We start from the raw sequence: 23,952 nt of genomic DNA, 5'->3' as shown, positions 1-23,952 counted from the left end.
CCCCCTGCAAATGCTGCCTTAGGCTTTTCCAAGCCTCTGTTCCTTCAGGCAGTCTCCATGGTTGGATGTGAACTCTGCTAGAGGAAGAACAATTCTACCAGCTGGAGGGGGCATTTATGAGGAACTATCAGCAAGAAGGTTTAGACACCTTGCCTTCCTTCCACCAGCTGATTAGCTCCCTATAAAATCCCACCACCACCCACTTGGCAAAACCAGATTTGGGCCCCTGCGCATGCCATGCTCATAAGACTTTTGGGCATCCAAACTCAAACTGTTGGGTATCGCTCCATCTTAAAGAAGGAGCTTGAATTCCCGAGAGGCATCCAGCTCCTCCCCCCCCCCAACAGTAAATGACAATCCCTACCATTTTGTCTTTTTCAGGTAAAGGAGGAGTGCCGCCTTCTCATTGCACCCCCAGTACCCCCACGGGGTAGCCACCCGTCTGCCTCTTCCAGCCCTCCAGTGCCTCTGCACTTCCCCAAGCTCCAGCCGGCTGCTTCGCCCAGCTCCAGCCTCTCCTACTACTCATCTGGACTACACGACGTTGTGTAAGTGAGGGCCGTGGCTGACTGCTATAGGTGGAGGTGCCAGAAGGTCTGGCTGTGTGGGCGCTCCGTAGTGGGGGGAGGCACATTGTAGATGCTCAGGGACATTCTTTTCCCTTGTGTTCTGACACAGATTAGGTCCCATGCTGTTGGTATAAAGGGGATCAAGGGCACACACATCCTTGGGTGGAATTCTTCATTAAGATGGTGGCGGCTGCTGCTGCTGCTAGGGTCAGTCCTGTGTACTTACCAGATGGAGGAGATTCCCATGAATTTATTTATTTACAAAACCTATAGCCTGCCCTCATCAGGGCCACCAAGGCAGCTAACGGATTGAAAACATGCATAATAAAAACACAATTTAAGAACAAATCAAAATACACATCATTCAGACAATTAAAACCAAGTTAAGATATATATACAATCCAATAAAATACACATACATAGGAATAATTAAAAACATGGCAGAAAAGTGGGGTCATTGAGGGAATACCAGATGAAACAAAGAATTAGTCTTCAGCTTCTGGCAAGGAATGGCAACAGAAGGGGACAGGCCAGTCTCTTGAGGGAGAGAGTTCGAGACCCATGCCTGAGAAGGCCTACTCATGGGCATTACTCCCTCTTAAGCTGTGGAGTCTTGTGAGCAAAAATTCTACTCCATGAGTTACTGGCATGAAAGTTGTGAGCTACAGCATAAATCGGTTTGCTCTGGGGTGATTTTTCCTGAGCTAAGACAAAAATGTGTGAGCCGGAGGCTAAAAAATGGTGAGCTAGCTCACACTAACTCAGCTTAGAGAGAACACTGCTCATGGGTTGCCATCTGCCTAATCTCAGAAGGAAGGGGCTCCTGACCAAACTGCAACGACAATCTTAACATTCCTGATCTTTGTGTAACCAAGGAGGTCAGACGGTTTGATAGTTCTTCATTTGATCTTGATGCATTTAGTGTGCTGGAAGCTTTCATTACCTGAATTTTCTGATGCCCGAACCTGATGGTTATTTGGAGGGTTGCAAACAAAGCATTCTCTTTGGCGACTGACACCTGTATTGCTATGGAGAGAAGGAAGCAGAATTCTCCTTGGGAGTCTCACTGGCTCAAAGTTATGGGAAAAAAAGAAATTGCACCTTGCTTCTCCCTATAACCATCTTTCATAGAAGAATCCTGGGAGTCAGTGTTATAGCTCTGGAAGTGCTGATTGAAGGCTCCCAGAGGTAGCCACTTGTAAGCAAGGACAGCAGAGCTCAGGAAGGAACTCCTGCCCAGGACAGGGTGCTTGTGGTACCAGCTCTGGGTTCTTGGGGCAGGGGACCCTTCCCTCCCCCTCCTACACTATCATTGCTTTGGAGATTAAGGTAATTCACATCATGTTGGCCTTTACTGTTGAGGATGGATTGCCTTGACGTTGTGCTGGGCTCCTGAGACTTGTGCTATGTGTGACTTTCCTGGAAGCCCAACAATGTCAGCTGGAGGAAGGGCATTCTGTAGAGACTGCTGTCCCTCTGGAGTTGCCCGTCCCCACTGCCAGCTGGCAGCAGCCATTGCAAGAGTTCGAGTCAGTGTTTGGGGAATGTTCAGCTGTGCATCTTCAGTGCATGGAAAGGCTTTGCAAAACAACCAGTGCATAGCCAGCTTCAAGAGGGGATTGGATAAACATATGGAGCAGAGGTCCATCAGTGGCTGTTAGCCACAGCATATCGTTGGAACTGTCTGGGACAGTGATGCTCTGTATTCTTGGTGCTTGGGGAGGGGCCAAAGTGGAAGGGCTTCTAGCTACTCTTGTGAACCTCCTGATGGCACTTGGGTTTTTGTTTTTTTTTTGGCCACTGTGTGACACAGGGTGTTGGACTGGATGGGCCATTGGCTGGATCCAACACGGCTTCTCTTATGTTCTTTTGTTTTTTGTAGCAGGAGCTCCTTTGTATATATTAGGCCACACCTCCCTGATGTAGCCAGTCCTCCTGGAGCTTACAATAGGCCCTGTAAGGTCTTGGAGGATTGGCTACATCAGGGAGGTGTGGCCTAACATGCAAATGAGTTCATATTACAAAAAAAGCCCTGAAAACAACTGATGAAGTTCACTGGCCAAGCCTGGAACCCACCTGCATTTCTGCCCTTTTGGTATCAGCTATGTAGGGCTCTGTGGCTCCCCTGGAGCCTCTGACTTCTTCAAGCTGTTGTCCTTTATGTCTTTAAATCCTGATTACCTGTTGAGCAGAGATTCTTCCCCCCTTTGGCTGATTCTTGGACTCTCTTCTTCTCCTTCCACCCAGGTCAAGACCACGGAGTGGTAGCTGCTCCCCGTCTCCGGACTCCTACTCCCTGTACTGCTATCCTTGCACGTGGGGTGACTGCAAAGCTGGGGAGTCTTCTACCCGCCAGCTCTCCAGTCCCCAGGCCCAACCACAGTCTCCACCCCAGCCCGCCCAGCTGTCTTCATGGTCAGATCCGTGGGCCTATAGCGACCTGGGATCTAGCGTGGCGACTGGCCGATCCACCCCTCTACTGGGAAGCAGCGACTCCTCCACCATCAAGAGCTACCACAGCTGCCCCCGCCTGAAACCTCCCCATCCTCAGAAACGCTTTGCCCCCTTTGGGGCACTCAACCCATTCTCCAATCCGGCCTACTCCTCCAGCCCAGCTTCCTCCAGCTCCTCAGATTGGTTGGAGTCCCTCGAATGGCAGAAGCCCTCTGCATCCTCTCCAGAGACCTTTGACCCCTTTGAGGGTAATTCCTCCCCCGAAGGGGAGCTGCACTACAGTCCTGCTCCCCCTCCTCGGCCAGCAAAGGCCTTTGAGGCAACTGAAAATATTGTCATTCGTACGGCTGTGGCTCCATTGTCTCCTACCATTGTTCATGGTGCCGAGGGAGGGGTCACCCGCTTATACTTGGCCCAGGGGGTCATTGAGGTGCCACCTGCCCGGCTCAATGGGGATGGCTCACCCTGGCAGCCCCCAGCCGACCTGTCTGTGCTGTCACTCGAGGAGGTGTCCAGGTGCCTGCGTTTCATTGGCCTCTCCGAGGATGTGGTCACCTTCTTTGCCCGTGAGCGTATTGATGGCAGTATCTTCGTACAGCTCACGGAGGAGATCCTGTTGGAGGACTTCCATCTCACCAAGCTTCAGGTCAAGAAAATCATGCAGTTTATCAAGGGCTGGAGGCCCAAGATCTAGAACGTCTGGGAGACCTAGAGAGCAGCACAGGGGATGGTTCCTCCCTGGAACCAAGGGAGGTGAGAGATATGAATGGCCTTCAGCAAAGATGCTAGGCCAGCAGCAGATGATAGCACAGGGGGGGCTGCATGGGTCTGTTGGGCTAAGACTAATGAAGAAGGCTGGGTAAGAAGGCTAACCCTAATCCTTAATCCTGTGAACTGAGGAGGGGGAAGGAGGATCAATGGCCAAGAGAGGCAAGATAACAGGATTCCCTTCTCTCATACAGGGGGCAGGGATAAGGCCTCTCCTATACACACCCAGGCTGCCTCTCGCTAAAGGATGGTACAACCCTGCCTGCCATTGTGCAGTGTCACAACTACTGGAAAGATGACTGCCAGTTTCTAGCAAGGCTTGCACAAGACCTGGGCATGGAGGTTCTGGTTCAGCAGGCAGGGCCCAAGAACTGACAGCTGCCTCCCTCCTTAATGGAGATACAATATTGGTGGCCACCTGGACCTGCTGTTAGGACCACAAACATTGCTGCTCACTCCTGCACAGTCAAGGGCTGAGGGGCTTCTCTGCCAGGTCTGCACGTGAGGCTTATGGGTCTTCTGTTCAGAATCCCCCAAAGTGCAGTACTTGTGCACCAGGAGGGAACTACCATATAGTGAACAAAGTGCTGGAATGACCTGACATGGTGGAGACCATGTGCCACTTTTGGCTGCTCAGAGGAAGACTTGATGCCAGCACAGCCTTATGGAATGGGGTATCTCACATGCTGTTGATAGGGAGTAGCATTCCACATCCTGGCTCTTAGCAGGGGCTTCCACAAGCTTGTGCCCAGGGAGGTGGAGTGCGAAAAGTAGCTAGGTTGGTAGTTCCAGTCAGTCCACTGTTTCAAAGGCAGGGGGAGAGCAAGAGTTCAATAGTGTCATTCTGCTCTGCACTGCAAATGTAATGTTAGGGCATCCTAGCTGCCCCTATACTTGCTAGATGCTTTTGAACTTGCAAGGAAAGGGTGAAGGCCATGCAGTTCCAGGAAGTAATAAAGGTTCAGAAAGGAAACACTCTTGAGAGTAAAATCCTTTCTTGCCTGTGAAACTATTCCTTTTAAAGTCTAGAGAGATGGGAACTTCTTCTTGGAGTTAGTCCTCGTCCTCCCCATTTTGGTAGCAGAAATAAGTGGTTTGTCTGTGTCTGGACTAAATCGCCACAGCAGGGGTGGGTGGGTGGAGAACAAAAGCTCCCCTGCAGAAAAAATTCTCACCTAGATAGAAAGCTAGCCTGCCAGTGAGGACTCGAGGGTAGCCATTTGCCTTAAATATGTTTCCTACCTACAGATACTTTTTATACATATGGTTGGAGTGTAGCCGTAACCCACCCCTCAGTGGGTTTGTGCTTTGCTGTGTTGCAGTCCACCAGAAGTTGTACCATGTAATACTGCAGCAAGCCTTGTGGAACACTGAAGCCTCTTCCCTAATATTTGAAACTTCCTTTTCAAGCACATCTCCATAATGCCTAGAAACTTGGCAAAACCCCAGCGTCACGCTGTCCATTATAAATATCATGCACATGTGATTGGAGCAGAGGCAATCCCAAAATTTCATATAGTCAAGAGGAAGGGAAGAAGTAGAAGAATTTTCTCTGGCCTGTGTTGACCATTTCTCTATGTGAGCTGTATGTATGCTGCCACTCTTTCCAGATCATGGGGCCAGGCAGAACCCAACATGGCCTTTTGTACAGCAGTTACTTTAACTGCTCCTTCACACTATGCATAGACAATTGGTTGTTTTCTTTTTGACCCATCCTGCAAGTTTCAGCATCCTGCTTATCTTTCACCTCTCTGCTGGGGCCGGTTGGGATCTGCTGCTGTCTGGCTAAGTTCCCTGCTGGAAGGATTCACCTTTTTCTGGCAAGTGGGAATACCAGTTTGGTCTTCAGACAGGATGGGGATTGTTTGGTTTAGGCCTAGAGGTTGGCAGACTGTGTGTGTCCATTTCTACTTTAATCCTTGCCGATTAGTGAAATAAAGCCAGTTTATTTTAAAAAGGCAAATGCATGAGTTGGATGTGGTGTTTCAATGGGCAGAGAACAGCACTTGGAACCATGCAATGCTAGCTACATAGAACAAAGCCCAGACAGCATTGAGGGGGAAAAGATCTACATACCATATTAGACATAGTTCTGCCTTTTTTCTCTTTTGAGTAATTTCCAACAAAGGGGGTGGGGAAGAGGGAAGTAGGAAGCAGGGCAAAGCCCTAAAGTCCTATCAAGCAGGGATTGCCCTTAAATAAAAATACGTCCCCAACGGTGAGGACTACACACTTTAAAAGTGCAAGGCTAGCAAAAAGCCAGTCAACCTCTAAGACAGAACAGGGGTTCTACAAAGGGGAAAGCTGGGGCAGATCACCACCCAAGGGCAGTGTGGCTCCGAGGTAGAGCACCTGCTTCGCACTCAGAAGGTCACAGGTTCAGTTCTCGGCATCTCTGATAAAAAGCTAGGAGGAGATGCAGAAAAGCCTCAGCCTGAGATTCTGGGGAGCTGCTGCCACTCAAGAGCAGAAAGTACTGACCATGATGTACCAAAGGGTCTGACTGAGTACAAGGCAGTTTTCATTTGTTCACAGATGAACTAAAAGCAGCAGTTGCTGGACCGCTCTCATCCCAAATGCCATGGCTGGCAGCTGCACCTAGGGGAAGGAGGATGCTGATGCTAAACCAGGATTAATTCTGGATATCTAGTCTCTGTCACTCAGCCTTCCTCCTTTTTGCAACAAGATCTTAAGTAGGGAAAAAGTATAGGTAGCAGCCAGTAGGTCATGAGGCAAAGCTTCTCTTTGGCAGCTTGCCCAGAATGAACGCACTCCCCCCACCACCACGATGTTCGTTGAGCTCTCCCCAACTGAGTAGGCATACACAGCCTCTCAAGCTAGAGCTGGAGGAAGCTTAGAATCATAGAGCTGGAAGGGACTTCCAGGGTCATCTAGTCCAACCCCCTGCACAAATCAGGAAATTCACAAATACCTCACCCTCCACCCCCAGTGACCCCAGTTCCATGCCCAGAAAATGGTAAAAACCTCCATGATCCCTGGCCAAACTGGCCTTGAGAAAGATTGCTTCTTGACCCCAGAGTGGTGATCAGCATTTCCCTGAGTGTATAAGAAAGGGCCACAAGAACTAAGCACTGATGCAACCTTTCCTGCCCTCCTTTTCATGAACTGCCTAAATTCACAGAATCAGCATTGCTGTCAGATAGCCATCTAGCCTCTGTTTAAAAACCTCCAAAGAAGAAGTGCCCACCACCAATGTTCCCTCTAAACTGTAGAGTCTTGGGAGCAAAAATTCTACTTTGTGAGCTGCTGGTATTAAAGTTGTGAGCTACTGCATAAATTATTGTGCTCTGGGGTCATCCTTGAGCTAAGACAAAAAGGTGCAAGCTGGAGACTAAAAAAGGTGTGAGCTGGAGACTAATTCAGCTTAGAGGGAACACTGCCCACCACCTCCTGAGGAAGTCTGTTCCACTGAGGAACTGCTCTGTCAGGAAGTTCTTCCTAATGTTTAGCCAGAAACTCTTCTGGTTTAATTTCAACCTGTTGGTTCTGGTCTGATCTTTTGGGGCAACAGAAAACAACTCCACATCACCTGCACTAGTTACATCTTTCTAGACCTGGCTCCTAGAAATTGGATTTATGTTATCTAAACTGCTGAAACTTCCCTTTAAGACGCTTCACCAAGAAGGAACCCTGAGATTTCACTTCGAATTTCAACCTGAGCGAAGTTTTGGTTGCAACTCTAGAATAAATGACACAAAGAATCCACTAGAGACACTGGGATTTATTCTGCAGAACTCTCTTTGTGTGGGTGTGAACTGCACCTGGACACCTGTCCTGTACACAGAAAGAGCTTTATGTTCATCACTAGTGGTCCCTACTGGCCCTGGATCTGTAGGGGGCCAAGCTGAGACCTAGGAGAAAGCCCTGATTTCTTCTCCAGATAAAAAGAGGCCAACATCCATTCAATGAAAGGGGGGTCGGGGAGAGGTAGTGCCCGAGCACCTAAGGCACTTAAAGGGTTAATGCCCACGACCCCCTGGGCCTTAGGGCAAGAGACTCTCTTCCTGGACAGCGGGCCTCCCTCTTCCTTTGGCCTGGAAAGGGGCTCACATGCCAGTGGATGGAGGCACAGACAAGTTCACTTGTGGAATTTCTTGCTGGAGTCCTTGGCGTGGTCAAGCAGCAACTGGCACGGCGTGAACTGGCTCCCATAGGTATCCTCATACTTCCTCATCCTGTCAACCAGCCGCTGGGCCCCATAGTGATCTGTGTACTGGAAGGGGCCTGCCACAACATTGGAAGGATTGGGGGTGGGAAGAGAAGAGGAAAGGGAGACTTGTTAAAAGTTGTTGTGGGTAGTGGTGGAAAGTGCCGCCAAGTCACCTGCCCCGTAGGATTTTCTAGGCAAGGGACATTCAGAGGAGGTTTGCCATTGCCTGCCTCTGCTTAGGAACCCCAGGCTTCCTTGGTGGTCTCTCCCATCTAAATTATAACCAGGGCCAGCCCAGACTGTGAGATCTAATGAGGTCAGGCTAGTCTGGATCATCCAGGTCAAGGCAACGAAGTTGGTAACACTGTCTTTAAAAGCAGAAACTGGGAGAGGCAAATACATGCAAATAAAAGTACCACCCCATCACAACAGTAAAAGGGAGTCACAGCAACTCTTAAATGAGCCTGAGTTACACACTTTTGACAAAATAATGTATGAATCAGCATAACTCCTTACCTCCCAGACATGGTGGGAAGCCCAGGCCAAACACGGCTCCAATGTCTCCCTCCACGGGATTGCTGAGGATTCCTTCTTGCAGGGTCAGGACGGCTTCATTCACAAACCTGGCCACCAGGCGCACCTGGATGTCTTCCTCTGTGGAGCTGCAAAGGTGGAGAACAGAGTGGCTGTTCATTAAGCCACTCAATGGAAGAGGTACGTAGCCGGAACAAACTGCAACAGCCTGGGTTGCAGGCTCCAATGCAGACTTCCCATGGGGTAATGTCCTCTCAAGAAACAGGGTTAACAGCCACAGAGCCCGGGAGCCAGGCCTATCTCACCCACAAAAGCCTTGCATTTACACATAACTTACACTTCTGGGTTGGCCGGTATCTTGAACCTCTCCAGGATCTCATCCATGCCTGTGTTGATGTTCCGGTTCTTCACACCTTCCTGGTAAATGTAGAAGCCCTTTCCAGCTTTGCGGCCTGCCACAGAAAGGCAGAAGGGTGGGGTGGTGAAGGGGAAATGTTTGGGATCAAGATTATACCAGGGATGACAAATGCTTTCATTAAACATTTGCGGTTAGGACAGGACACATAAGTTACAGGGGTGGGGAGAAGGAGACATGACCAAGGGTTTATGAGATTACATGTGTTGCAAACATGAATTAAAAAAAAAAAATACTACAAGCTTGTCACAGTGAATAGCATCATGGATCTTGAAAGCACTTCAGATAAGTGTATAAGGAGTAGATTTTTCAGTGGCTAGTAGCCACGATCAGAAATACAATGCATAACCACACCATGGTTATAGAACCAATATTAAATTTTTAAGTATAATGTAAACCTAGCTAAACAATATATATCCAATTCCAAAAAATTATTATTCAGGACAGTATTCAAAGTTCATGAATTCAACAAACATTCATAATTTGACATGCAGACTTTGGTTCCAGATTGCAGGAAATAAAGTTTTCTGGAGCTTTGAGGCTTGAAGAAGGTGTGAGACTTGTCAGAGTTGCAAGGCTTGAAGGCGGCATGGGACTGGAACAGAGTTCATCTAGGTCTCTGTTGCATTACTGCGTGTGGTTGTATTCCTCATTAATCGTCTTGATTCTTCACCATCCTCGTTAGTTACCACTGGAGCAGATGGTGAGCGATACATCTTTCTTATGAGAAGCTCATTAACTTTTGTTGCTTAGTGATTTATGAACCTTTTTGAATTCATGAACTTCAGATATTGTCCTGAATAATAATATGTTGAAATTGGATATATAAAAATATATATATATAGGCTAAGTTCATGTTATGAATACTTTACAATTCAATATTAGTTCCATAATCATGGTGTGGTTATGTATTGTATTACTGTTACTTCCACCACGGTCCTTTTGTTGTTCTGTGTATAATACCCATGATCACCAGAAGCACTGATGCCTGCTGTTGGGGATTAACACGCAACAGACATCTCTCACTGAGTTTGTGATGCACGCACCTGCTCGCCAAACAGCTCTGCCGGATTCCATTCCCACATCCAAGCAAAACAGAAATGCCCCAAGATCAAAAATGCAGTTCCACAACTTCTATAGTTTGCAGTATGAGGTTTGTGAGTCCCCCAGGTTTCCTTTGATCCTGGTTCACAATCCAGGCAGTGATGCTGGTCCACAAGAGTGGCTGGGCAGGGAAGTCTCTGGGAAGCCCTGTGATCCAGTGCTGTCAGCTAGCGAGAGTCTCTTCACTCCAGGCAAGTGGCATCTAGGGGTCAGGAACTGCCTTTGCGTGAAATGTTAGGCTCACCTGCCAAGCAAGTTGGCGTCAGCATGCCCACAGGACAAGACCTTGCCAAACCGCAAGGTGGGGCACACCTGCCAAAAGTGGCAGATTTTATACTACTGAGAGAGAGAGAGAGATCTGCCCTAGGGGAGCCCAACCCCACGTGAAAGTTCTCCCACACAAACCCTGCTGTAATGAATGAGAACTGCAAGGAGCACAGTTAGATGAGACACATGCCTGTGCTCTGATGCCCCTTTGCGAGGAGCGAAGGGGTCATGCAGCCCCATCCTTCCGATCTCTAAGCCACTGGGGAGCTGCTATGATGGGGGCACCTTCATGTAGAACTCTTTCCCCAGACCCCTTCTTCCCTGTTCACTTGCCGGCTCTCTGGTTATTTTCAATCTCCCCCAGCATGATGATAATGGAAATCTCCTGCTCTCCACATTTCTTCTACCATTTCCCTTTGTAAAAGTTTTGATTCTATTCTATTTCATTGTATTATATGTGTACAGTAGGCAAAGTGATACTTGTCAGGAGACCCTATATAAATATTTGCTTTAAGAGGGAAAAGGCCATATTAAAATGGACGTTTCGTTCCCAAACACAACCAACAACTCTACTCATGCATGCATTTCTGGATTTCTTTCCAGAATCTCAATTGAACATATGTTCTCTTGTTGTTCTTATGTTTGTGCATGCATTTCTAGATCTCTTTCCAGAATATCAAGAGATTGGGAGTCAGTGCAAGATGCTTGCAGGAGGTATGGTGATATGGTAAATCACAGCCAGGTTTTCCCCAGTCTCAACACAGGTCACTGTCAATGTTCCCTCTAAGCTGCAGTCTTGTGAGCAAACATTCTACTTTGTGAGCTACTGGTATTAAAGTTGTGAGCTACTGGCATTAAAGTTGTGAGCTACTGGCATTAAAGTTGTGAGCTACTGCATAAATTATTGTGCTCTGGGGTCATCTGTCCTGAGCTAAGACAGAAATGTGTAAGCTGGAGGCTTAAAATCTGTGAGCTGGCTCACGCTAACTCAGCTTAGAGGGAACACTGGTCACTGTAGGAGCTGAAAAATGACTGGCCATGCAAAGTGGTGCTGGAAAAAGATTCCTATGATGACAAGACGTTTGTTACAAATGAGGGAAGCATTTGCCTTTGCTGTCAGGTATTGATTGACAGCTGGTGCACACCTTTGAAATTCCTACCTGCAGAGCAGGTGCTTGGAGAAGCAAGTTTTGGATTACAGATGAGTTTAGTAATCCAGTATGTTTAGTATTACCAATGCAATCCACGGGAACTATACATGAGTGTGGCAGCATGGTTTCTGTGGGCCCACAAGGCCAAACCTCCCACCAGCTGCTCATTCCAACAGAGGAACTTTCCATGGCACCTTCATCCACCAACTTCAGACAAAGTGGGCTGTGTCAGGCACACCAAATGGCACCTGGGCCCGGTTTGCCTTCTACCCCAGGGCTGAAAGCAGACAGCAGAAAGATCCTCTGAGCCTCCATTCCTCAGCCACCCCCAGGAGCACAGAAAACCCTGAGAGTGAAAAGCTGCCCTCAGCAAGCCCTCTCTGCATAAGCTGCAGCTGGGCCAACCATTTGGCTTTACCCCTTACCTATGGCGAGGGGCCCACTGGCTGGCTGTCACTCGCTAGAAACAGCAGCTTCCTTTGTGTTCCTTGCACCTATTGCCAACATGCAGGGCTCCTCCATGTTTTTTACCAGGATAGTGGCTTGGAAACGGATGGAAGTTTTCTTACAGGATAATAAGAGACAGCAGGAAGGGGAGGGCAGGTGCAGAAAGAGAGGAACACTCCTTGTTTGGCCACAGCTGCTTACCCAGAAAGCCTTTGGCCACCATGGCTTTCATCAGCTCCACATTTCCACCTCCAAACCGTTCACCGAAGGCTTTGCCAAGATCCTCTGCTACATGGGTGGCTACATCGACGCCCACTTCATCAATCAGAGTAGCAGCACCGACTGGGAAGCCAAAACCCGTGGAAAGGGTGTCCACTTTCTTGGGATCAGTACCTTCCTGTGCAAGACAGAGTGGAGTCAGGCATGAAACTTTTGGGCTTGCCAGTGCCTGGCTGCCCTGACCTGAATGGCCCAGGTCAGATCTCAGAAGCTAAGCAGAGTCAGTCCTGGTGAGTCCTTGGATGGGGATGTACTTTGTGAAGTACAGGGTCATGATGTAGAGGCAGGCGACTGTGAACTACCTGTGCTCATCTCTTGCCCTGAAAACCCTACAGGGTCACTATAACTTGGCTGTGACTTGACGGCGTTTTACACATTGCTGTCAGTCATCCTTGTGTCAGTCTCCCCACCCAACAGTAGGAAAATTTGTGTATGTTGGGGGCAGGAAAGGAGAAGCAACCAGAAACGGGAGGATCTGAGACCTTTTGCAGTGAATTCTAGAAGCCTGAACCCAGCTCAGACTGCATCAGGGAGGCAGTGCAGAAGCCTCAGGGAGGGGACTGAAAGTCATGACAAGACAGGCAGGTATAGTCTAAGCACAGACTCCTGAGGGCAACGTGAGGCGGTCTGTTGCCAAAACAGAATACCAGGAAGGCCCCATCCTGACTGTGACTGCTTCATCCCTCGGCAGAGAAAATGAAACACGGGTATAGAACGTGTCGCAAAAGTGAGCACAGGTACTCTGGAAGGCTGCTCCTGCAGAGGAGGTGCCACCATGGCAGATTACCTCTTTATGCAGTCAAGGTGGTAGGGAGAGATAGAGGGGCTACTGAGGACATATCTCTCAGCAGCAACAGGATAAGCCTCTCTGCTTGCAGATGTCCAAGTAAGGAAAGGATTGGGCTCCCAACAAACAGACAAAAAGCCTTTGCCAAATGGAGCCAAAGAGATTTCAAAAAGCTACTACAGAGTTTTATCAGAATAGCCCAAAGTTGCTAGATCTGATTTGCTTCAAATGCTGATGTCCCCTTCCAAGGCAAAAGATTGCAAGGTAACAAGTTTTAACTATTCTCCTTTTCCTCCCTCATTCAGTGATGACTCTTCTCCAAGAAGCGTTGTTTCAATACTGTGTACTTCCTTTGATTGAAAAAAAGAACTTGAAGTGTATCAGGCAGAGCAAGTCTGAAGCACTTCCATTACTCAGTCACCACCACCAATGCAACAGGCATGGATTTCCCCCACAGTCCTCTTCCCCTCTATGACCCATTTTAATCCCTGGTTTGGTAACTCCTGGGCAGCAGGACCCACACAGATGAACCCACTAACAAGAGAAAAGGCTAAAATAAGGGGCAGGAGAGGGTGAAGTTGCCCACTCCTCTTCCCAACACACAGTTTAACGGATACAAGCCATTGTTTATATCAACTTTTGGAGGTTTGCCAGAGGTTGGGGGGGGTTTTGTGTGCTTCCCTATCTCCTTTTGCCTACTGAGCTGCTTCCGCCTCTAAAATCCGGTTTGGTGTAGTTTGGAGAGATCCAGTTTGGTGTAGTGGTTAAGTGTGCGGACTCTTATCTGGGAGAACCGGGTTTGATTCCCCACTCCTCCACCTGCACCTGCTGGAATGGCCTTGGGTCAGCCATAGCTTTAGCAGAGGTTGTCCTTGAAAGGGCAGCTGCTGTGAGAGCCCTCTCAGCCCCACCCACCTCACAGGATGTCTGTTGTGGGGGAGAAAGATATAGGAGGTTGCAAGCTGCTCTGAGTCTCTGATTCAGAGAGAAGGGCAGGGTATAAATCTGCAATTCTTCTTCAAAATAGGAAAGTGCTCCAGAACCCCAACCATTGCGACTGACACTAACCTGAAGAATTCTGATGATTTCAGCCAACATGGGCGCAAGACATCTGGTTGTGTAGAAACCTGGACCATCCTGTAGAGGAGGAAACAGAACACTGAAGACAAGCCTGGCAAGGAGAACACCAAAAAAAGAGTCCAGGTATACTTCTCCACCTCCTGGCAGAGGCAGAAGTTGCTGCTCACAACAGGGGAGATTTCTACACTGCAACAACTAGTCTTCCACTGTATGTGTTATAAAGTGTCTTGCCAGAGAGAGATTTTAATGGTTGGGGCTAAGTCGGAATCAAAGCTATAGAGTGACCCCACAAAGACTATGCATTGAAACTATTAAAGCAGTGCAGGGATTAATAACAAAGAAGTTATTAGAACAAGCCACAAACATAGGCCATAGGCATATGAATAACATTCAGCAGCCTAAATTATATTTACAGAATTGAAGGGGATAATGAAAATAGTCTAAGAAAGACGGGACATTGGAATGAGCTTGCAGTATTGATCATGCTGATCTTTAAAATTAAATATAAAATTAAAATGCATTTGGCTCAGCAGTGGACTTTTCCTAAGCTCTCCTGTGGAACTTGTGTGGGTGGGTATGAGAGGGGGGGGAGAGGTCAGTGCAGTCTGTGGTGCAAGAACAATTCTGCATCCTCCCAGTCATGTGCAGAGTTGAGCTTCTTCTGGGACTATGAAGACAGGAATTGGCAACTGCAGCCAGTTCCCCTGTTTGCTGAACTCCCTGCTCAAGCTGGCCACACAGGATTTTCTGAGGATGAGTTTATGCCTTGCTTGCTATTCTTGGGGTTGCACCCCAAAAGGATTTTTTTTAAGTCCATCCCTTACCTTAACCACAATGATGACCTTGCCCTGCTTGAGGCCCACAGCAACAGCAGAGGCTGCTGTTTCCGGCGATGTCTTGTCGGTGGTGATGATTTCGAGCAGCTGCATCTTGTCCACGGGAGAGAAGTAGTGCATCCCAATCACCTGGAATAAGCAAGCAGGGAAACTGGAACAGGGCTGGCTCCTCTCCCAAAGCAAAACACGGATGTGACCCACAGGGCTGCATAACTCTAAATCTAGAATTTGGGGTTTCAGTGGGATCTCTAGAACAGTAATGTAGGGGAGAGTGCGCATGATGGGTCTGTGTTAAGTGTGTTTTGGGGGTGAAAGAAGTCCAGCCATTGGGCCATTTTTGTCCCTTCAACTGTACTGTAACTATATTTCTTTAGCCCCCTGTATAAGTTTCCCACTGTTGGGGACCAACTACCAGCACCACCCTCTCTGCATTCCAATGCTGCACTCTACTGCACTGTGAAAGATGCACTCTTGATTGATGTTGGGGTCTGCAGAAGAACACTGAAAGGAAGGCGATCTTCTAGAACCTGCATAAATCATCTCCTCCTAGTAGGAGTGGCCAGAGCTTGGTAGCAGAACATGTGTTTTGCAGGTCCAGTCTAAGTGCTGGGGGAGGGGGGGACTTCTCTCTGCCTGAGATCTCTGAGAACTGCAACCAGTCAGAGCAGGCAAAATTAAGACAGATGACAAACATTACAACCTGGTACAAAGGCCATACGTAGCCTACAGGGCCGGCGCATGGGGTTCTGCCGCCTGAGGCAGACCCCCGACACGCTCCCACCCTCACCCCCGAAAAAGGGATTGGGCGCACAGAAAGCACACGCCCACGAGCAGCATGATGTCACATGGTAATGTCATCATGCACCATTGTTTCTGCGCGCTGAAGGGCCAAGAGAGTCTTCCAACTCCTCAGCATGCAGAAACAACGCTGAACTTTCAGTCCTGGGTGCTCTGGAGCTTCCATTTTGGACTGCCATGGCCACGGAACATGGAACATGATTTCTGTGGGAGAGGGGTGACCATTTCCTTTTTTTTTTTTGCAAATTTCCATTTTGTCTCTACAGGTGTGGACTGTTCTTGGCTGCTAGGTAGGAAGCTATGGGTCGCTGTGGGTCGCACCATGACCTGAAACCTCTCATTTCCCCTTCTCCCCCCCACCTCCCAGCATTTTCAGTCTTGAAATACGTGCAAGGCAGGAGAGACTGGAAAACTCCTGCTTCCCTCGCCCCCCACATGGTTTTGGAGGAGGAAGCCCCCTCGGGCCAGCCGGAGAGCAGCTCCGGGGGGGTGGGGGAGCGGCTGCCCCTCGGGAGGACTGGGCTTGAGTCGCAGGGAGGGTGGCCCGGCAGGCAGCACCAGGCCTCCGGACGAGGTCAGGGCTTCTCCCCGCTGACTGGAGATGGGCTGGGAGGGGTGGCAGGCAGGCAGGCACTGGTGGGCAGGGCCAGGTACATAGTGTCCCCGTGGGAGGGAGGGAGGACTGAAAGCACCGCCTTGTTTCTGCATGCTGATGAGTGTTCTTCCAACCCCCCAACTTGCAGAAACAATGCTGCAATTTCAATCCTGGGTGCTCTGAAGCGCCCAGGATTGAAAACGCCACCTTGTTTCTGGATGCTGTTGGGTTGGAGGAACTCTTGGGGTGGGGTGGGTGGGAGGCAGTGCCCTCTGGAAGTACTACAGGCACCTCTCCACATTCCCCACAAAGTACATGACTTAGTGTAAATACATGGTAAGTGCTGAGTAAAAATTATGGCATATTAAACTAGCTGCTTTTTAGCCAACTAATAGCATTTTAAGTAATATGCGTATTACCTTTTGGAGAGATGGAAGGAACCTATAGGGTAGCCTGGTGAAAAAATGCTGTGTCTCAGTGTGGGAAAGAGAAGTTGTTTCTGATGCTTTTTCATACCCCAAAGAAGATCCTAAAAAACTTGGCCATGCCATCCCAGGCAGAATTATACTGTTCTAAGCCCAGTGACCTCAAAAGTCTCGGAAGGGTGTAACTTCACTTAGGATGGCACTGCTGGTGTGTGTTCTTTCAGCTCCGCAGCCCCACGGGCCCACACAAATGAGTTGGCTGAAGTTTGTTGACCTGCCAGTGTGGTGTGGTGGTTAGAAATGGCAGATTAATCTAATCTGGGAGACCTGGGTTTGCTTCCCCACTCCTCCTCCACATGAGGCGGGTGGATGGCCCCTCAGCACGCAGAAACAACGTGCACCCCCCCCCCCCCCCAAGAGCCGGTCCCTGAGGCAACTGCCGAATGTTGCCTAATGGACATGCCGGCTCTGGTAGTCCAAAACAAAGGTTCCCAACCCCCAGGCTGTAGACTGGTACCAGTCCATGGCCTGTTAGCAACCAGGCCACATAGGCATGGTGCTCTCAACTTCCCAGGTCACAGACATGGGAAGCTGAGAGTAGCAGGATGGCATGTTGGCGTGTGCTCTCCTCCGAGCCCAGTTTCCCAGCTCTCCTTCCGAGCCTGGCCTAGTCTCCTCCCCCCCATTTAAAAAACTCCATGCGGGGCAGGGACAGGGGCAAAGGCAGGGGGGGCAGCAAAACCCCCAGTGCCACCCTCCTCCTCAGCCAATGGAAAAATTGTCTTCCATGAAACTGGTCCCTGGTGCCAAAAAGGTTGGGAACCGCTGGTCTAAAAGGTGGAACTCTGTGCAGAACTACTATAGTTTACACTCAGCAAAACTCAGTGGGCGCAAATGGGAGTCAGTCCTTAGCCAACCACTCAGAACATTTTATCTGTGTTTTAACAGATCAACAGTATAATCGCATATTGCTAAAGCCTCATAATATAGCTCAAAGTACCTTATAACCTTAACAGCTGATTCTTCTCATTCTTAGAGGGAAAGGCCATCTCTAATAATCCCTTGTGCAAGAACCAGCTATTGGACATGTAAACAAAAATACCAGGAGGGGAAGGCAGTAAAGGAGAACAGGCCACTATCACTGCCCAACTCATTTTAAAGTCTCAGAATAGTCAGAAGCACTCAGATTCATGAAAGTTAAAGCACTAACATTCTAATAAGGCTGAGTGATAAGAAAGAATATCCTGCTGGAGAGACAGGCCCCTCAAAGACCTAAGTTATGCTTGTGCAAGAAGAAGTCCTCTATGAGAGCCAGTTTGGTGTAGTGGTTAAGTTTGTGGACTCTTATCTGGGAGAACCGGGTTTGATTCCCCACTCCTCCACTTACAGCTGCTAGAATGGCCTTAGGTTAGCCATAGCCCTTGTAGAAGTTGTCCCTGAAGGGGCAGCTTCTGGGAGAGCTGTCTCAGCCCCACCCACCTCACAGAGAATCTGTTGTGGAGAAGGAAGGTAAAGGAGATTGTAAGCTGCTCTGAGACTCTGAGATTCAGTGAAGGGCAGGGTATAAATCCAATAGCATCTTCCTCTTTTTCTTATCATTTGGCAATGTGATGCTGGGTTTCAGAGCTTCTTTCCCTAGGAGTAGTACTTGGCAGGTCCAAATCTCACCTTCTCTGGCCTTTTGCTGGCTGCAGCTATCTTACCGATAGGGAGAGCAGATGTATTGCTGGCAAAGATGCAGTGTGGAGGGATAACCTGGGGAGACAGAGGCAGGCATTGTATGAGAAGGGAAGATTCCCATAGTTTTAGGTCTGTACAAACGTCAGTGCTTCCAGCAAAAGCACTTGGCACACTAGGTTACCAATGGCTGCAGGAGGAGAGATTGAAAGTTCAGCAGTTGCTACATCATAATTTCTACCCTTTAAAACTGCAACAGCCATTCCCCAGTGTCAGCAGTGACTCTGGTTGGCTATTACTTCCCACAGGGTCACCATAAAAAGGAAACTTCAGAGTACAGGACAAATGTGCAGAAAGCATGCATACTCCATTACCATGTAGTCTTTATCAGTCATTAAGAACTGGATCAGACCATGGCTTGAAGGACACCTCCCTATTGTAGTGACATAGAACAAGCCAGCTATTTGTGAAGCGCTCATCCCTGATACAGCAGCTAGTAAAACAAGTAAAACACACAGACAGACCATATAGACAATTGGAGCTTTAAGTGACTGATTCATGTCCTAAGGTCCATGAAGCCATTAATCCCCAAGCACCCCCTTGTCTGAAATTGATTCTGAAACTGCATATGCCCCATTCATTACTTTGTGCCCCTTGCTTCTCCCTTCTTATTCTTCCTCAAGATCTTCAGATTGTATGCTGCTTAGGGCAGAGAACAGCTCTGTTTCTTTCATTACTATATTCAGTGCTGTTAAGTGATGGTGCTATAAAAACAACTAGACCAGGATTTCCCAAACTTTTTTTCCTGTGGCCTGGTTATTTTCACACCTCATTCGTGGCCCACTAAAATTTGGGTGTGGAGCCAGGAGACTTTGGGGGTGGAGCTGGAAGGCAGGAATTATTTCACAGAGATGGGGCGAGGAAGGAAGGAAAACAGAGCTCAGGCTTTGCAGCCTGTGTCAGTCTTCAAGGCTAGCTTTTCTTTTCTTTTTTTTTAAATAAACAAACTTTATTGAATGTTTATCAATACAGCAATGACATGCCCATACATTTTACAAAGACAAGATCAGTCATTCTCTACACAACAGAGAGATGGGGGAAGGAAGGAAGCAGAGCAGAGCTCATGTTTTGCTGGGGGCGGAGCTAGCTTTGGCTTTTCTTGTGACCCGGTATTGAGGCTTCTGTAGCCCGATGCCGGGTCACGACCCTGCAAATGGGAAACAATGAACTAGACAATGACTCTCATTCTCAGCAAGCAGCACCTGAGCAGAACTGTCACATTCCCTCATTCCACTGCCCGCCAATGCAACTGTTTACATTAAAGATTTGTAATAATTTGGAATGGCTCACCCCACAACCTCACTAACGCAGTCTGGCGTACCCCAGTTTTGGTGCACGGGCACTGCAAAACAGTAGGCAACAGTGTGAAGTTTCACAAACTGATCCCCACCTGAGCCCTTAGCATTCATTCATATGTGGACTGAAGAGCTGACAATTCCAAGCACCCATCATGTTGCCTCAAAGGGTGTGCAGGGTTGCCATATCTCTGGGTGTACTGAATCTAATCCCATCACATGGCCACACTCCAAATGTTAAACAAGGCCAGCAAGTTATGTCTGGAAAACCAGTGGGAGAACTCTACTGTCTTCAAGATGAGCAGGGCCAAGAGTAATCTCCAACACACCCCACAGTCCCATCAACGCAGAGGTCCATCAGTGGCTATTAGCCACAGCATATTGTTGGAACTCTCTATCTGGGGCAAGTGATGCTCTGTATTCTTGGTGCTTAGGAGGGGCAACAGTGGGAGGGCTTCTGGTGTCCTGGCCCCACTGATGGACCTCCTGATGGCACCTGGGGTTTTTTTGGCCACTGTGTGACACAAAGTGTTGGGACTGGATGGGCCATTGGCCTGATCCAACACGGCTTCTCTTATGTTCTTAAAGCGTGTTACTGTTAGCGCCCCACGTACCGCTTCCACCTCCTTTAACACTTTGTGTTTGATGTTGATGTCCTCAAAGACAGCTTCGATCACCATGTCAGCCTTTGAGAAGTCCTTGTAATCCAGCTGCCCTGTCATGTTACTGATGATCATGTCCCTCTCGAATGACGTCAAGCTCTTCTTCTTCACTTTGTCATTCAAACTGGGGAGGAGCAGGCATGAGTCAATCCAGAGACAGACAGACAGGCAAGTTCAGCATCAAGGACAGCCTTGGGATTGAGCCCTAGTCTGAAGTTAGCTGTCCAAGTTTCCAAACTTCTTTACAACCGTGAGAAACTTGATTTTACAGATCCTGACATTCCAAGGGTCACAGTTTGGGAGACCCAGTGTGGTATAGTGGTTAAGTGTGCAGACTCTTATCTTGGAGAATCGGGTTTGATTCCCCACTCTTCCACCTGCACCTGCTAGAATGGCCTTGGGTTAGCCATAGCTATCGCAGGAGTTGTCCTTGAAAGGGCAACTGCTGTGAGAGCCCTCTCAGCTCCACCCACCTCACAAGGGTGTCTGTTGTGGGGGGAGAAAATATAGGAGATTATAAGCCATTCTGAGTCTCTGATTCAGAGAGAAGGGCGGGGTATAAATCTGCAGTCGTCTTCTTCTTCCAAAGCCAAATGCTCGGCTGGCCCTAATCCCTCATCTGATTAGTGGCTATGGGCCCTCCACAAAGCTGAAGGAGGATGACAGGGAAAGGGTGAGCTAAGTCAAATTATACCTGAAAGAGGTACTTTCCCTGAAAAATATATTGAAAGTTGTGAAACATGAAGAGTATAACATTCCAGTGGCCTACTCTCCCATTCTTAGCTTCATTGCTTCCAGGATATTTCATCAGCACATGAACTTTTGCCAGCCCGAACCAATCTGGCAGAATATGTGCTTCTTCCCATGGCAGAAGCAGTTCATGTGTAGAGCTAGCCACTCCTGCTCCCTTCCACCAGGTATACACAAGATTACACCTGGAAGTTGGAACTGAGAAGAGCTGGGACTCAAAGAACCTGCAGGCAAGTCCTGCTGCTTGCCTTTAAGAGATGCAGAACTGCGAAGGCACCCTAATTGATCAGAGACGGAATTCTGTCCATGCTGACACTCTACACTGCCACTAAAGATCCTCTGAGAGCTGAGCCTGCCCTGGCACTCGAGACGAGATCCAGAGCAGAGCCCTGGCTCAGACTGAAAGACATGCATGACTCACAAGTGTCCCATGGCTGCATTGAGAGCCTACCTTTTGTAGACTTGTTGCTGTCCTCTGCTCAAGGCTTGCAAGGTGGTGTCTTTCAGGATTGTCTTCATCCCTTTATCCACAGATACCTGAGCAATTCCTGCACCCATCAGGCCGGCTCCCAGAACAGCTAGAGTTCTGCACAGATTGGACAATAAAGGAAGGCAAGAGAGAGTAATGTCAAGAGAGCGAGGACCAGAAGCAACGGGTTGAAATTAAATCAAAAGAGTTTCCGGCTCAACATTAGGAAGCACTTCCTGACAGTTAGAGCGGTTCCTTGGTGGAACAGGCTTCCTCGGGAGGTGGTGGGCTTTCCTTCTTTGGAGGTTTTTAAACAGAGGCTGGATGGCCACCTGACAGCAATGCAGATCCTGTGAATTTGGGTGTGGGGAGGCAATATTTGTGAATTTCCTGCATTGTGCAGGGGGTTGGACTAGATGACCAACTCTATGATTCTATGAGTCCATTTGCTTTAAAAAGCAGCCACTCAAAAGCACACTTGCTGCTATTTTTCCCCCTCATTTCACTGGAAGTAGCCATATCTTCCTTCTCCAATCCCCAAAATCTCATTGGCATGCAAGATTCCTGAAATCTTTGCTGCAATTAACCCATTAATGCCCTCTTGGGACAAAACTCTGGCCACAACCACATCAGGACCTCACAGCTTTGTTCTGCTTCCCCTTCAGAAGGCTTGCTAGCTGAGCCCTGACCTGGATAGCCCAGGCAAGCCCCATCTTGTCAGATCTCAGAAGCTAAGCAAGCAAGTACTTGGATGGGAGACCTCCAAGGAATACCAGGGCCGGGACAGAGGCAGGCAAGCAAGCCACCTCTCGGAAAAACATCCATGTCTCAGCAGAGGTCTCCAGAAGTCATTATGACTTCCAGGCATGCAAGCATGCATGTGCATGCACACACACAAGGAAGGCTTGCTAGCTGTTACCCCCTGGGCTAGACTTGAAGTAAGAAAGGAAAGCTACAACTACAGCTGATCTGAAGCTGGACTTACTGGACCGGCTGTTTTGGTTGTCCAAACTTGTTCTTCTTGCACTGTACTTGCCCATGGTAGAGCCCCATCAGTGCCTTGGATTCAGGGGTCATGCCGAGTTCCCCAAATTTCTGGAAGCGACAGAGAGGCGGGAGGAAGGAGGAAACAATAATGATTAGAGGTTTGGGTCACTGGATCACAGTGCTGTAGCACTTTCCTTACTGTTCCAGTGTAGAGCTGCACCCCAGAATATCTGCAATTGTAAAGCAGTTGAGGCAGCAGCTTTTCTGATGACATTTGCCCAGAGCTTTGCTAGATGACATTTGCATAGTGAAAATCTCCAGCATTTCCCCTTATTTATTCCTTGCACTTCTCAAAACACAAAAGAGGAAGGCTTTGCACTTAGCTGGGCAGAGTGGTGGGATCCAATCCCAGGTAAGCTATTTAACGAGATCAAGGTATCAGCAGCTGGTCACTCCGCCACTATATCGGCAGGATGAAACAGCTTCTACTCTTGTAGAAGCACTTATCTATTTACAGACACAAATGGCAACAGACAAACATAGCCCAGGTATGCTTCTGAGATCGGGCCTCATCCAGGGAGTTGGAGGGCTCTAGTGTTAGTCAGAGCAATCTCAACCAGAATGCAGGCACCCTACAGATTCAGAACCCAAAGCAGAAAATCTGGGGGGATGCCATCAATAGAAACAGCCTCTGCTCATTACCAGCCCACTTCTGAAAATAAGCTGCTGCAATAATGGGAATTGTGCTAAATGAAGTCATCAGAAGGGTTAACGGTAAGCTGTTCTTGCCACCCCTGTGGGCGTTTTCATACTCCATAAGCCCCTGATGGAAGCAGAACAAAATGTAGAGATGGACAAATTTTTGGATCCAACACAGGAACGCAAAAGAAAAACCAAACAGGGGATTTTAAAGCAACAAGCAAGAACGACAGGAAAGTGATGCTAGCATCCTAGAGCACAGTTACACTCTGCTATGTTAAGTGTACAAAGTGAGGCACTGGCTACGTTAAGGAAACAGAGCACTGATAAGATGTATTGGCAATGGATGCTTGGGAGGAGGGAACAAAAGGGTGGACATTAATATTATCAGTCTGTATATGGAGATGAAACAACTCAAGTGACAGCACTGGCCTTGCCTCAAGCAGTGAGCAAGAAACACCAGCCAAGTGTTAGGATACCCAAGAGAAAGATACACCAAAGTTGGGGTGATGCTGTAAAGTGGGGTCAATACAACCCACAGCTGAAGGACAAAACGTTTCCACCTGCACCCCCAAAATTTGCTTGACTTTGCAGCCTGCCAGAGGTTTCCCTCATCCTTAAGTGGCTGTGGGAAGTGGGTATCCCACTGAACTCCTGTGTAAGGTAGAGTGGC

At 48.4% G+C, this 23,952-nt stretch overlaps 2 protein-coding genes across 3 annotated transcripts in view; one reads left to right on the top strand and one right to left on the bottom strand.

Annotated features, from left to right (window-relative positions):
- GAREM2 (GRB2 associated regulator of MAPK1 subtype 2) overlaps nt 1–3,831 on the top strand; it is a 47,039-nt gene extending 43,208 nt beyond the window's left edge. For both annotated transcript variants that reach the window (XM_060250700.1, XM_060250709.1), the window contains exons 5-6: nt 382–548; nt 2,817–3,831. In XM_060250700.1, the coding sequence (XP_060106683.1) occupies nt 382–548; nt 2,817–3,717 (1,068 nt within the window). In that variant the 3' untranslated portion in view covers nt 3,718–3,831. The remainder of the gene's footprint in view (nt 1–381; nt 549–2,816) is intronic.
- Nucleotides 3,832–7,518: 3,687 nt separating this feature from the next.
- Nucleotides 7,519–23,952, bottom strand: part of HADHA (hydroxyacyl-CoA dehydrogenase trifunctional multienzyme complex subunit alpha) — a 39,165-nt gene continuing 22,731 nt past the window's right edge. Inside the window, exons 11-20 of the mRNA XM_060250722.1 lie at nt 22,579–22,688; nt 21,576–21,710; nt 20,327–20,498; nt 18,349–18,435; nt 14,851–14,991; nt 14,015–14,083; nt 12,082–12,277; nt 8,834–8,948; nt 8,479–8,624; nt 7,519–8,036 (exon numbers count right to left, since the gene is read on the bottom strand). Of these exons, the coding sequence (XP_060106705.1) occupies nt 7,891–8,036; nt 8,479–8,624; nt 8,834–8,948; nt 12,082–12,277; nt 14,015–14,083; nt 14,851–14,991; nt 18,349–18,435; nt 20,327–20,498; nt 21,576–21,710; nt 22,579–22,688 (1,317 nt within the window). The 3' untranslated portion in view covers nt 7,519–7,890. The remainder of the gene's footprint in view (nt 8,037–8,478; nt 8,625–8,833; nt 8,949–12,081; nt 12,278–14,014; nt 14,084–14,850; nt 14,992–18,348; nt 18,436–20,326; nt 20,499–21,575; nt 21,711–22,578; nt 22,689–23,952) is intronic.

Source organism: Heteronotia binoei, chromosome 1 (genome assembly GCF_032191835.1).
Source record: "Heteronotia binoei isolate CCM8104 ecotype False Entrance Well chromosome 1, APGP_CSIRO_Hbin_v1, whole genome shotgun sequence".
Lineage (NCBI taxonomy): Eukaryota > Metazoa > Chordata > Lepidosauria > Squamata > Gekkonidae > Heteronotia > Heteronotia binoei.
This window is presented reverse-complemented; position numbering and strand designations above follow the sequence as displayed.